Source organism: Sciurus vulgaris (genome assembly GCF_902686455.1).
Source record: "Sciurus vulgaris genome assembly, chromosome: 13".
Lineage (NCBI taxonomy): Eukaryota > Metazoa > Chordata > Mammalia > Rodentia > Sciuridae > Sciurus > Sciurus vulgaris.
In genome coordinates this window covers 51,049,918-51,064,290 of record NC_136474.1, presented here as the reverse complement: position 1 = coordinate 51,064,290, position 14,373 = coordinate 51,049,918, and the positions used below count along the sequence as shown (strand labels likewise).

Sequence of the window (14,373 nt, the reverse complement as noted above, 5' to 3'; positions counted from 1 at the left end):
CAGAGCAATTAGACAGACCAAAGAAATTAAAGGGATATGAACAGGAAGAGAAGAACTCCAACTATCCCTATTTGCCAATGACATGATTCTATATTTAAAGGAGCCGGAAAATTCCACCAGAAAACTTCTAGAATTCATAAATGAATTCAGTAAAGTAGCAGGATATAAAATCAATGCTCATAAATCTAATGCATTTTTATTCATAAGTGATGAATCCTCTGAAAGAGAAATTAGGAAAACTACCCCATTCACAATAGCCTCAAAAAAAAAAAAAATACTTGGGAATCAATCTAACAAAAGAGGTGAAAGACCTCTACAATGAGAACTGCAGAACACTAACGAAAATAATTAAAGAAAACCTTAGAAAATGGAAAGATCACCCATGTTCTTGAATAGGCAGAATTAATATTGTCAAAATGGTCATACTACCAAAAGTGCTATACAAATTCAATGCAATTCCAATTAAAATCCCAATGACATACCTCATAGAAACAGAGCAAGCAATCATGAAAATCATTTGGAAGAATAATAGACTCAGAATAGCTAAAGCAATCCTTAGCAGGAAGAGTGAAGCAGGGGGTATCACAATACCAGATCTTCAACTATACTACAAAGCAATAGTAACAAAAACAGCATGGTATTGGCACCAAAATAGGTAGATCAATGGTACAGAATAGAGGACACAGAGACAAACCCACATAAATACAAATTTCTCATACTAGACAAAGGTGCCAAAAACAATGGAGAAAAGATAGCCTCTTCAACAAATGGTACTGGGGAAACTGGAAATTCATATGCAGCAAAAGGAAACCTAACCCCTATCTCTCACCCTGCATAAAACTCAACTCAAAATGGATTAAAGACCTTGGAATCAGACCAGAGACACTGCACCTTAGAGAAGGTCCAAATCTTCATCATTTGGCTTAGGACCAGACTTCTTTAACATGTCTCCCAAAGCACAAGAAATAAAAACAGGAATCAATAATTGGGATAGATTTAAACTAAAAAGCTTTTTCTCAGCAAACTATCAACAATGTGACAAAAGAGCCTACAGAGTGGGAGAAAATCTTTGCCACACATATTTCAGATAGAGTACTAATCTCCAGAATCTATAAAGAACTCAAAAAATTTTGTATTCTTATGCCAAGAATACAAATAACCCAATCAATAAATGGGCTAAGGAAATGAACAGACACTTCGCAGAAGATCTACAAGCAATCAACAGATTTATGAAAAATGTTCAACATCTCTAGTAATAAGAGAAATGCAAATCAAAACCACCCTAGGATTTCATCTCACCCCAATTAGAATGGCAATTATCAAGAACACAAGCAACAATAGGTGTTGGCAAGGATGTGGGGAAAAAGGTACACTCATACATTGCTGGTGAGGTTGCAATTAGTGCAGTCACTCTGGAAAGCAGTGTGGAGATTCCTTAGAAAACTTGGAATGGAACCACCATTTGACCCAGGTATCCCACTCCTTGGCCTATACCCAAAGGACTTAAAATCAACATACTACAGTGATGTAGCCACATCAATGTTCATAGCTGCTCAATTCACAATAGCCAGATTGTGGAACCAACCTAGATGCCCTTCAATAGATGAATGGATAAAGAAACTGTGGTATATATACACAATGGAATATTACTCAGCCATAAAGAAGAATAAAATTTATGGCATTTGCAGGTAAATGGATGCAGTTGGAGAATATCATGCTAAGTGAGATAAGTCAATCCCAAAAAACCAAAGGCCAAATGATCTCTCTGATAAGCAGACAATGATATATAATGGGGGGTGGGAGGGAGGCAAGAATGGAGGAAGGATGGATTGTATAGAGGAAAAAGAGGGGTGGGAAGGAGTGGGGGAAAGGAAAAATAACAGAATGGGACAAACATCATTACCCTATGTACATGTGTGATTACACAAATGGTGTGACTCTACTTCATGTACAACCAGAGAAACAACAGTTGTATCCCATTTGTGTACAATGAACCAAAATAAATAAATAAATAATAAATAAATAAATAAAATGAAGAAAGAAAAAAAGCAAACCATGAGGTAGCTTTCTACCAGTACAATCCTCCAGATCCTGTATTTCAAGGAGGACTTTTTTCTCCCACTCATCCTCCCCAGGCCTTTGAACGACTGTCATCAGCTACTCCCCACCAGAGCTCCTTCTGCTTACCACATTACCCAGCCAATTGGGAAAAAACTACTACTATCCTAGAATATTCAGAATCTAATTACTTTGTTAAAACTTGTGGTAAAAACCCGTAAGATCTGCCATCTTAACCATTTTTAAGTGTACTGTTCAGTAGTGTTAGTACTTTCACACTGTTGAACAGCTGATCTTCAGAACTCTTTTCATCCTGTAAAACTGAAACCTTATACTCAAACAACTCTCCGTTCTTCCCTCCATCCAGTCTCTGGAAACCACTATTCTGCTTTCTGTCTCTATGAATCTGACTACACTAGGTTCCTCCTATTAGTAGAACCATGGAGTATTTGTTTCTTTGTATTGACTTATTTTACTTAGCATAATGTGCTCTAGGTATATCCATGTTATAGCAGATGTCAGAATTTCTTTTCATTCTATGGTATGGCTGAATAAGCCATTGTGTTTATTTACCACATTTTACTTTTTTTCTATTATTTTATTTATTTCTATTTATTTTTTATCTTTGTGTGTGGGTGTGGTACTAGTGATCAAACACAGGATCTTGGGGCTGGGGATGTAGCTCAATTGATAAGAGTTCTTGCCTCACATGCACAAGACCCCAAGTTCAGTCCCCAGCACCACACACACACACAAATAGGGTCATGCACGTGCCAGGCAAGTGCTCTACCAGAGCTACATACCCCACTCTTCTTGACACAGGATCTTCCTAAGTTTCCCAGGCTGGTCTCACACTTGTGATCCTCATGCCTCAGCCTCCCAAGTAGCTGGAATTACAGGCACCATCACACCGAGCTTACTAGTTATCTTTCGATGTTCACAAGTTAATTCTACCTTTTGGCTACTATGACTAATGCTACTATGAACATGGGTATGGAATAGCTCTTTGAGAGTGTTTTAAATTCTTTGGAGTAAACACCTAAAAGTGAAATTGCATGGTAATTCTATTTTTAATTTTTTGAGAAATCACCATAGTTCCATAATGGCTGCACAAAGGCCCTAAGTGTTCCACGTCCTTGCAACACTAGTTATTGATAGTAGTCATCCTAATGGTATGAGGTGATAATGTGATTTTGATTTGCCAGTTCCTTCATGATGAGTGATGATGAGCACCTGTTCATGTATCTGTTGTCCATTTGTACATTTTCTTTGGAGAAGTGTCTGTTCAAGTCGTTCGCACATTTTTTAACCAGGTTGCTTGTTTTGTCATTGTTGTTAAGCTATAGTTCTTTATATATTCTGGATATTAACTCCTTAACAGATACATGATGTGCAAATATTTTCTCATTCCGCAGGTTGCCTATTCAGTCTTTTGATTGTGGTTTTTAGTTTAGATGCAGTGCAGTTTCTACCTTTTTGCTTTTGTTGTCTATGCATTTGATGTCTGTCATATTCAATGGGTCCTATTACTTTCTAAAGAATTTTTATTACAACAATCTGACAGAGATAAAACCAAAAATAGATAATACTGAGTTTAAAGGAAGTTTGCCAAGGAGTCAACATCAATGCCTAATTTACCCATACTATGTTCATTTTTCTTGAAAGTATATATGTTCTGTTTTCTTCTCCATGATGCAACCTGAACATTTAGTTCAAACCAATCTTCTTTTTTTTTGGTTTTGTTCTGTGCTGAGGATTAAACCCAGGGCCTCACATATGCTAAGTAGGCCTTCTGCCATTAAGCTAAATCACCAGTCCTAGTGCAAAGCTATAGGTGTTTTTCTTCTATACATTCTTGGTGTCTTGATTCTGTCAAATCATCCAGTGCTACCAATATTACTTCTTTAAAAAATTCTCTTGGTCTTAAGTCTAAATTACCTTTTGACTTTAAGATGTGTTGTTGTATAACTATACAGATTTCCCGTTGAAAGGAGACAAGATTCCTCTGAGTCTACTCATTCATACCCTCCCACGTGTCCCAGTAACGTAGAACTACAACTGTACAGTCAACTTTCTTCCTTCCTGCCTTATACCACTGGTTTCCTGATTCACTTTCCATCTGGGCTTCAAAGAATCTTCTATTTTAACTTAAAATGATTCCATAATACTTATTGGGTCATTTCTTTTTTCTTTTCACGGAAGTTTCTATGAGTTCCATCCTTAGGAAATCCTATTTTCTCTGATGCCTGGCTTCTTTGCCCAATCTAATGCTTCTTTGATCTGCTAGAACTTCAGCATTATATCAAGACTGATAGCATTCGGCAGGCAGCTGTGCCAAAGGGCATCATGCAAATGAGGCAGAGCAACAACCACTGAAGGAATCCTGGGATTGAACTAGAAGGTGAAATGGCTTCCCATTAGGAAACAGGTGAGATTTGAGTGGACCATCATCTGCCCAACTGTCCCATACCTGAATGCCAATCTTAACTCCTCCTTCTCCCTCACCATTCACATTACCAAATCCTCTCCATTTTATTACCCCAATACATCTAAATTTTTCTACTTCTTCCATCACCACTATCAATAGCTCAGTTCAGGGTTGGGAGTGTAGCTCAGTTGCAGAGTTTGTGCTTAACACACTTAAGGCCTTGGGTTGGATCTCCAGTATAAAGAAAAAATGAAAGAATAAAAGAAAGAAAGAAAGAAAGAAAGAGAGCGAGAGAGCAAGGAAGGAAGGATTAAATTAATTCAGTTCAGAACACTATCATCTATCACTTGGCTTTTCTCTTGATACTCCTTTGTACCAAGATCTTTTGCTACAGACCAATCTGATTTCCCTTCTTCTCCAATGATACATGACATTTCAACCATTATTGAATTTCATTCAACCTTCCCAAAATCCTAGAATCATTAGCCCCATTTTACAGATGAGGAAAATTATGCTCAGAGAAGTTGTCCAAGAACATGTCAAAGATAGCTCCACATTCAAGAAATGGAGACAGAATTTAAATCTAAGACTTCAAACTCTACCTCTCCTTAATTACAAACACATATTTGTGATTCATCTCTTGTCCCTGTAGAGGTCTGGGTTAAAAGGAGGAAAAAAAAGTCTCTTCCTACACTCAGATACAAAATCTTATGTTAATATTATACTTTGTGATTTGTCTGTCCCACCCCCCCTTTATTAATTTTGTGGTTCTGGGATCAAACCCAGGGCCTCACACATGCTAGGCAAGTACTCTACTACTGAGCTGTAACTCCAGACTGTCTCTCCCTCCCTTTTTTCAGTTTATACAAGGGGTTGGCAAACTATAGCCTGCAGACCATAGTTTGGCCTATGAGTCAAAAATGGATTTTACATTTTTATATAGTTGGAAAAAAATCTAAAGAATAATATTTCATGAAACATGAAAATCATAAAATTTCCAGTTTTATTAAAAAACAAATGATATTCATTTACACATTATGTATGGCTACTTTCAACCTACAACAAAACTGCATAATTGTGACTGTATGGCTCATAAAGCCAAAAACATTTTAAATATCTGAGTGATTACAGAAGAAGGTGGTCAACCCCTGGTCTATACTCCAGAGTTCCCCCTTGTTTCTCTGTAACTAAGTAGTCCTATCATATCAGCCCATGGCTGGCTGAGATATACGTGCTAAGTCTTACCTCCTAGCTTCCCAGTCCTGACTTTGTTCTGTCTTGCTGTCAGCCATGTCTACTATATGACAATAGACAAAGATAACATCTGCAAGCAAGTGTGATCAAAGATAGGAACTCAATTGTTTTATAAGCTTTTCAAATCTCAGTACAAAAAAACATATAAATTGCCCAAACTTGCAACTCTAGTAAAAAGTAGATGTAGGATTCAAACCTAAGAGATTCTTAAATACTGTACCCCATTATCTCCCTAGGTAGTCCAAGAACTTGGTAACCCCAATGTCAACCTAGAGTTCTAGGAACTATTAAAATCCTCAGAAATAGCCCGTCTAAAACAAAGATAAGACTTTATTGAATTCTTTTCACAGGCAAAGCTTCAAAGCCACTTTTTTTTGGGGGCGGGGGGCGTATATTTGTTACTACTGGGGATTGAACTCAGGGTCTCACACATGCTAAGCAAGCACTCTATCACTAAGCTACATCCTCAGGCCTAAAAGGCATCTTATTTAATCTTAGTAACCTAGATAGGGAAGATACAGAACTCATATTTTTATAAACTATAAAACTGATGGCAAAAAATGGTTAAGTTCCTGGGATTATACCAGTGGGGTGGTGATAGGGTTTTGAAATTTATAGACTAGGTCTTCAGATATGAAAACCTTATAACCTTATTTCCCTACATCTGATCTGAAGTTGATAATAAGTCCTAACTTTCCATTCCTGGAAAGGGGGAAATCAGTATTTCTAGGTGACTCAGTTCAGGTATAAAATGAAGTAACCAAAGGTAGGTATTTAACATCATTAGTCATCTGGAAAATACAAATTAAAACCACAAAATGCACAAAATGATGCCACCACACGCACCTCAAGAGCCTAATTAACATAAGAAAGGTTATACTAGATACAGATATGCAGTGACTAGAACTTTCATTTACAACTGGTGGGAGTGTACATTGGTATATCTACTTTGGAAAACTGCTTGCCAGTATGAGTGCTGTACTGGAGTTTATACATACCAGCTCATAGAGCAATTGCTGAACTTTCAGGTATTGGGTGAGCTAGCTGACTTCACTTTGGTTGCCTGAAATTGAACAGAGTGGGACTATCTACACACAGAAACTAGCACACATCACAAATCAGCACCCACCCAGGGCCAGTTGTTAAAATACACCAGCACACCCCTGGGCAGTATTTACCAAAGCCCTACATACACATAACCCATGACCTGACAAATCCTCTTCTGGGCATTTACCCTACAGAAATGTTTACAATATTCACCAAAACTCATGTATAAGAATGTTCATAGAAGTACTAATTGAAACAGCTTTAATTAGAACCCAAATATCTGCAAAAAGAATAAATAAATTGAGTCTTGTTCATTCAATGGAACATAATGCAATGATAAGAATGAAAGAACTACTGGTACACACAAGTACCTAGCTGAATCTCAAAACAGACAAAACTAATCTCTGGTTTCAGAAGTCAGGGAAGCTGTTACTGGCAAAGAGGGAAGCAGATAATAAATGGATGAGACACAAGAGGATTGGGAGATGATCATATTGTCCTTGATTTCTCTCCAAGTATTTGTTACATAAGCATGTTTATTTTGTGAAAATATCTCAATAAAACATTCAATTTCAAAATCAATCGCTTCCATAATTGGATATCCATATGCAAACAAAAAGAATGTGCTGACTTAAACCTCATCCCCTACAAAACTATACAAAAACTAAAAGTGGATAGTAGATTTAAATGGGGAAACAAACAAACAAACCAGTATTGCTTTAAAAAGAGAACAGAAGAAAATCTTCATGGACTGGGGTTAGGCAGTCTTTAGACATAACACCAAAAGAACGATAATAAGGAAAAAAAGATTAATTAGATCTCATCAAAATTAACAATCTTACTCTGCAAAAGAAACTGCTAAGAGAATGACAAGTCACAAAATGAGAGAAAATACTTATAGATCATGTATATAACAAAGGAACTGTATCTAGAATATATTTCCTGGTCTTGAAAATGTACTATACTTTTGTGAAATGTTATTGTTAGGGAAAGTTGAGTTATGGATACACAGGACCCTGATACTATTTTCACAATTTCTTATGAATCTACAAATATTTTAAAACAAAGATTAATTTAAAATGGATATGAAGAGTTTTACCAACCACACTGCCTATTTTCTCACATCACTGACTAGAATTCTAAGTATATTCTAATACGATACTTTGATAAAACTTTTCTAGAGAGAATTTGGGCTAAACCAATCAAGAGTTAAAAGAATGTGTAAACATTTGAACAAGGAAATCCATTTCTAGTTTTTCCTAAGGGAAATAATCAGAAACACATACAAAAATTTGCATACAATGATGTAGTTTTCCACGAGTTTATAATAGTGAAAAGTTGGAGAAAACTTAAAAACTGAAAATAAATGGTGACTACTTTGTATATAATGGCATACCCAGAAGACAGAATACAATGCAGTCATAAGATGTTAAGCCATAGAAGAATATTTATTGACATGGGAAAATGTTAACAATATACTTCTATATGAAATATGTAGGATACAAAACAGTATATACAGTTTAATACCATTTTTATGGAAAGAAAAATAGCCATATATACAAAATCATGCATAAGAAAAAATAATAAATGTACATACCAAATGCTTATAATGGTTATCTCTATTGTGGAATTAGGATTATACAATTTTCTCATTAAATTTCACCTGCCCTGCAAACAGTATCCAGTTTATGCTTTTCTTTCTTGGTTGTGATTAGTTTGATATAATTCTCTTTAAACAGGCTGTTTCATGATATATACCCTCAAGGGCATTCTTATACAGCTGTTGCTATCTCCATTTAAAAAGTATATGTTACTTGCTTTTATATACTGGCATAAGGAGAATATTATTAACTAATAGAATAGACTATAAAATATTATAGATCTATCCACAGCATTGATCTAGTTATAGAAAATTATTACTTGGAAAATCAGAAATCCTCTATTTAATAGAAATTTCAAATGAAGAAAAAAAAAGGAATTTCATTAGGGTTTTCATTTCACTCTACCATTAATGAACAGTATGGATCTCTCCTCTTACCAGCTAACTGACTTTAGGTAAAGAGATTTGGGGTTTTTTAATTCAGTAAAATATGGTTAAAAATTTTGCAAAAATAAGTTTTTTTAAAGTAAGGGAAAATGAGATCATACATATAAGAGGTGTTTTATTTTCTGTAAAGGCCCAAATAAATGCTACATAAAATATCAAGAAAGAAATTAAAATTAGATTTGTTATTCTGCAGAAAATGCTTACTATTTCTTTGCCTTTCAGGTGTGACATGCCAAAATTGTAAAAAATTTTTTGAATATTTTTTTAGTTGTTGACAAACCTTTATTTTTATTTATTTATATGCAGTGCTGAAAATTGAACCCAGTACCTCACACATGCTAGGCAAGTGCTCTACCACTGAGCCACAACCCCAGTCCATAAAATTATTTTAGTGTTAATAAAAAACCTCTAATTTCTTTAATAATTTTAACAATTAATACATAGGACATACTTAACTTTTCATGGAAACTGAGACAAGTACTCCAAATATATATAGGTTATCCTATGATTCTTGATAACTCGCAACATTAAATAATGTTGAAAAATAAGATTTTATGTCTCAAAATTCATCCTAGTGTATAGTTGTTTACTTGATTATTATTAGAAATACCTAGTAAGAATGTTGGCTCTTTTAAAGGTGAAACATTCAAGAAAAAAAGAAAAAAATCTGCCCAGCCTCCGATGCTTTCCATACTCTAGTGCCATTCCAAAGTTGCCTCCTAATTTCTGACCTCTCCCTTCGGAGGAGAATGCCAGACAAATCTGTGGTCAATTGATTAACTGTTAACAATTGTTTGCAATCATATCTGAAAGGGAAAAGTTCACAACTTCTTATATCGCAAAGGTAAACTTACTGCCTAGCAGTAACTTGCAGATAAAAAAAACATAAAACATTAATTTTTTTTAAAAAGGAAGACTTGATAAGAATAGGGAAAAAAAGGATTCTGTTTTCCTTGCTCCTCTTCTCTCTACAAAATCATAGAATTGGGAAAGCTGGCTGAAGCACTGATGGGAAGCGTACATCAAATTTATGACATACTCATGGCCGTACCCCCATGCCAATCTGACACTTCTATCCCATTATATAAATGTCCCATTAGCCATAGCATAGCTTCTAGCATGGTTCTAATTCTTCAACAAGGATCACAAGAAAGGTAATTTGGGATTGTTAAAAGAAACCAGAATATTACATCAACACATTTCAGGGATGAAAGGAGCCTACTGACACTCCATATTCATTGTTTTACATTACAAGAATTAAATGAAAAAAGGCTGAAACTAGAAAATCACTTTGTGAAATTGCACAATCACCAATTTGTGACAGAAATCGAGGCATAACACTTAGGCTAACAAATATTTTAGATGAATTATCACCTTGACACATAACTGCAGATGGATACAGCTGGATTTTCACTTAATCTATTACTCAGTGAAGAACACTATAAAATGAAAAGTGACATACTTATGAACTGAAATCACAAGAAGAAACTCTCCAAGATCAATCTTCAATGAGCCCCTATTCCAATAAGCCATAAAGAGCAGTAAAAGGCAATATTCATTTAACAGTGTGAGAATCTCTATGACAAGAAATCAGGTATTTATAGTCCTCTGGAGACATTTCTTCCTCACCTAACAAAGGCACTTGTCATGTACTGAAATGGACAGTTAATTCTGGTACTGCCCTGGGCAACTGTTACCTTCCTAAAATTAGATGAAGTGGTGATTAAGTTCAGATTAGTTCTTCCAAATAAGCCTAAAACACACATGAATATAAAATAAGTTCTCTATTTTTGGCATATGATATAACCAAGAAGGAAAAGATAATGCTGGTGTCCACAATGAATTGGCTGACTTGAACAGCCAAGGATATTCTCTCTGTACAGTATATTCCTTGATGACTATGGAATGTATGTATAATTACAGGTAAATTAACCTTTTATATAGTTTCAGGTATTAATGTTCACTCCTCTTCTTGTCTTTTTTTACTTTTTTGTTCTTTCCCAAACCCTTAGATGATTCCTCCTGAAAAAGACACAAATCAGTACAGCATCTCCTCATTCACATGATGATGAACGCTTACATGTAATCATATACATAGTCTATGTATAATGGTCAGGGTATAATTACTTCGATATGCATCTTTTTTGTGTCTTACAGGGCACTTTCACTTACAGTTTACTATAGTATTTTCAACATGATCAACGATATCAAGATAAACACCTAGTAGATTTATGTTTGAATAATTTCAATATTATTTAATCTATTTCCATTTTCCCAAGTAAAGTAGTAAAGGTTAATAAAATAGATATGAACACATTTAAAACGTGAAACAAAATAAACTCAAAGCATAAAGAAGAAAGTATCTAAAGGCATGCCAGGGAAAGGTAAACATTCTGACACTAAAAGAATTTTAGAATTTTATAGATGTTTAAAGAACTTCTAGTGCAGTGTGACATTACCTACAATCTCTCTGGGCCTCAATTTTAGTGGGTAGAAACCAGATGATTGTTAAAAGGTTTTCCTAATCTAAACTCCATGAACCTATGAAATTAGTGCTCAAAAAAAATGATTTGTTCAAGGTCACATGACTGTCCTGAATAAAGCCTAAGGATCCAGTTTCCTAGTCCAAAGTTTTTACTAATGTACCACTCACACACTGATTTATTCTTAATTTTCTTTTTGTAATTTTACATTAAGAAGCTAGATACCAGGGCTGGGGATGTAGCTCAGTGGCAGAGTGCTCCCCCAGATTAGAAGGCCCTGGGTACAATCCCCAGCACCACACACACTTGTAATCCCAGCAGGTCAGAAGGTTGAAGTAGGAAGACCACCAGTTTAAGGCCAACCTCAGCAACTTATCAAGGCCCTAAGCAATTTAGTGAGACCCTATGTCAAAATAAAAAGTAAACAGGGCTGGGAATGTAACCCAGTGGTAAAGTGTCCCTGGTTTCAAACCCCAATAACTACAACAACAAAGGAACAAACAAACTAGATATCAATAACCACTTACAGGTGAACTTGTATAGTTCTTCTCCACCAGTATGTTCCTGGCACAGTTGTTGATATGTTTAAAGCGATCTGGTCCGAGCAGAATCCCTCCATACCAGCGTGATACCACCACCATGACATTCCTCACATTCAAAATCTGTTATTTTCAGAAGCATAATTAGACACACAGATAAACATGTACAAATGTTTTTAAAAAGAATGAAATAACCCATATATAAAATTGCACATAAAATTTCCCAGTGACCGGAATGGCAGAGTCATATGAGTATGCTCTAAAATGACTAACAATTCGAGGGTAACACATTAGAATAGAAGGGAATTTGGAAAACCAACACCATGTTCCAGTGTCCTCAAATTCCAAACTCTGGGGCAACCTGGCAGAGTGAACAGGGAAGGGGAAACCATGCAGGTAGGGTTTTGTGACTTCAACCACAAAAGTGCATTTTGACCTTTTACCACTAGGTCAAAATGACAAAAAATAAAATAGCCTGTCTGCACAAGCTATGGGAGCAAACAGGCTGCACAAGTAATCTAGTGCCCACCAATAAAGTCTTCATCATTTGACATTTGTCAAATGCTGCCCTTAAAGTGAAGCCCACCAATGTACAGAGTTCCTATTCAAGGGAAAGGCTTAGTTAGGAAACAAAGCTCCACATACATTAGCAGAAGAAACCACAGTAACTACCTTAGGAAAAAAACAATCCATTCTTAAAATTAATGCACAATCAATGATCACCAGACAGATGAAGAAAATCCAGCAGCATGAAAGAGAAAGGACAAGATAAACTAAAATGGATCAGGAAACATATAAAGGTGAGGACATCTGGGGGGAAAAGCTCTAATTAATATATGCAGAGAAATTTAGAAGATAATGCATCCATAAAACCAGAACAGGATTCTATGAAAAAAGAAAAACAGTTAACAAGAAAAATTTTTAAGAATTAAATACATGGCTGCTAAGAGATTTTTTTAAAATTCAACAGAAACCCTGAAAGACAGTTAAGAAAATGTCTTAGAACATAAAGACTATAAGATGGACAAGTTAATTTTTAAAAAGAAACATTCTCGATCAATCCAGAAATTCTAATATTCAACTAAAAGGAGTTCCACAAAGATAGAACAGAAAAGAGAAGAAATTGTCCCAGAGAAAAAGAGTTTCCCCAAAGCTGAAGAAAATCTTCTACTGTCTATCCCTTGAAAAGAAAGCACTTGTTATAAACCATTTAATTTCTGCCCCATATCCAGTGGTTAAAATTTTCAATGTTTAAAAATTAACTATTAATTAAATTAAATATATCTTCTTTCATATAACTGATTTACTTATTCCTAAATGGAGCTCTGTTTTATTGAGAAATTTTATGGCTTGTACAGAACAGGTTTCACAGAGTTTAACTTACACCTACCTCCATGAGATGAAGAAGACGCCCGCCAGCTGCTGTTTCCCCATCATCCTCACAGTCCTGCAAGAAGGTCTGTTTATCCTCACAATATATCCTAGAAACACACATAGCAGTATTTCAGTTACACTTTGAAACCGCAAAGTATTATAATGAAAGTCTCTCAATACTTGTGATCAATTTGATTACTTTCAAAATTTTTCTTTTAAAAATTTTTTCTTGAAAATAGGTATATTTTCATGAATAATTTACTATCCAGTATGTTTCACCTTTTTAAAATAATGTACATTTAGAAAAACTAGGAATCAAAGGTGTCTCCTTTAAATCAGAGATGCTGCTTTTATGGGAAGTTGACTCTACATACATGACATTTCCCTCATTTTATTTAACATCAAATCTATGCAGTAAAGAGTAATGGCAGAAAAATATTTTTTTTAGAATATACTGTATAGAAACATTAAAATAATAATCACTATGAAGTGGTATAAAAGAAAATAACATAGCATACTCAGGTCTTCAAAAAGCCTAAGATCCACTGAAACAAAAAAAAAAGTCATATAAGAAACATTAATACCAATGTAAGTTAGTATTTCATATTTTCCTCTCATTCCATCTATCAAGCATTTATCTATTTTCCCCAATCTGAGTAAGAATTAAAAGACTTATTTTTCTCTATAAAAAGGAAATGTCCCAGGATGGTTATCAATATTAGAGATAATCATGATATTTTATCATTTAAGTTACTGGAAAAGTTATTCAGATTAATGATGCAGGGTAACACTCTGGTAGAATAAGCTTGGCAAATAAGTGCTAGAGATAAATATATAAACATATGAATATATTATCTTTATATTTTATATTGTTTTATATTTTATATTTATATTTACATAGCATATTAAATATAAAATGTATATTTATGTATTTTTAAGTGTGTGCTCACATAGTACCATTTAGGTACAGCATCTAGTGGATTTTTTAGGCCCCTACAATCATTTGTGAAACTGGGCAAATGTGGCAAAAATATCTGCCCAACTACAGCCATAAAAAGTTGGAAACTTTTTAAATAAACATAAAAAAACCATAAAAGCTCATCTACATACCTAATTCAATATATATTAATTATATATTACAGC

At 34.7% G+C, this 14,373-nt stretch overlaps 1 protein-coding gene across 2 annotated transcripts in view; it reads right to left on the bottom strand.

Moving 5' to 3' along the window:
• Positions 1-8,795: 8,795 nt before the first annotated feature.
• Positions 8,796-14,373, bottom strand: part of IMPACT (impact RWD domain protein) — a 29,749-nt gene continuing 24,171 nt past the window's right edge. For both annotated transcript variants that reach the window (XM_079109353.1, XM_079109354.1), the window contains exons 9-11: positions 13,247-13,337; positions 11,845-11,979; positions 8,796-10,856 (exon numbers count right to left, since the gene is read on the bottom strand). In XM_079109353.1, the coding sequence (XP_078965479.1) occupies positions 10,788-10,856; positions 11,845-11,979; positions 13,247-13,337 (295 nt within the window). In that variant the 3' untranslated portion in view covers positions 8,796-10,787. The remainder of the gene's footprint in view (positions 10,857-11,844; positions 11,980-13,246; positions 13,338-14,373) is intronic.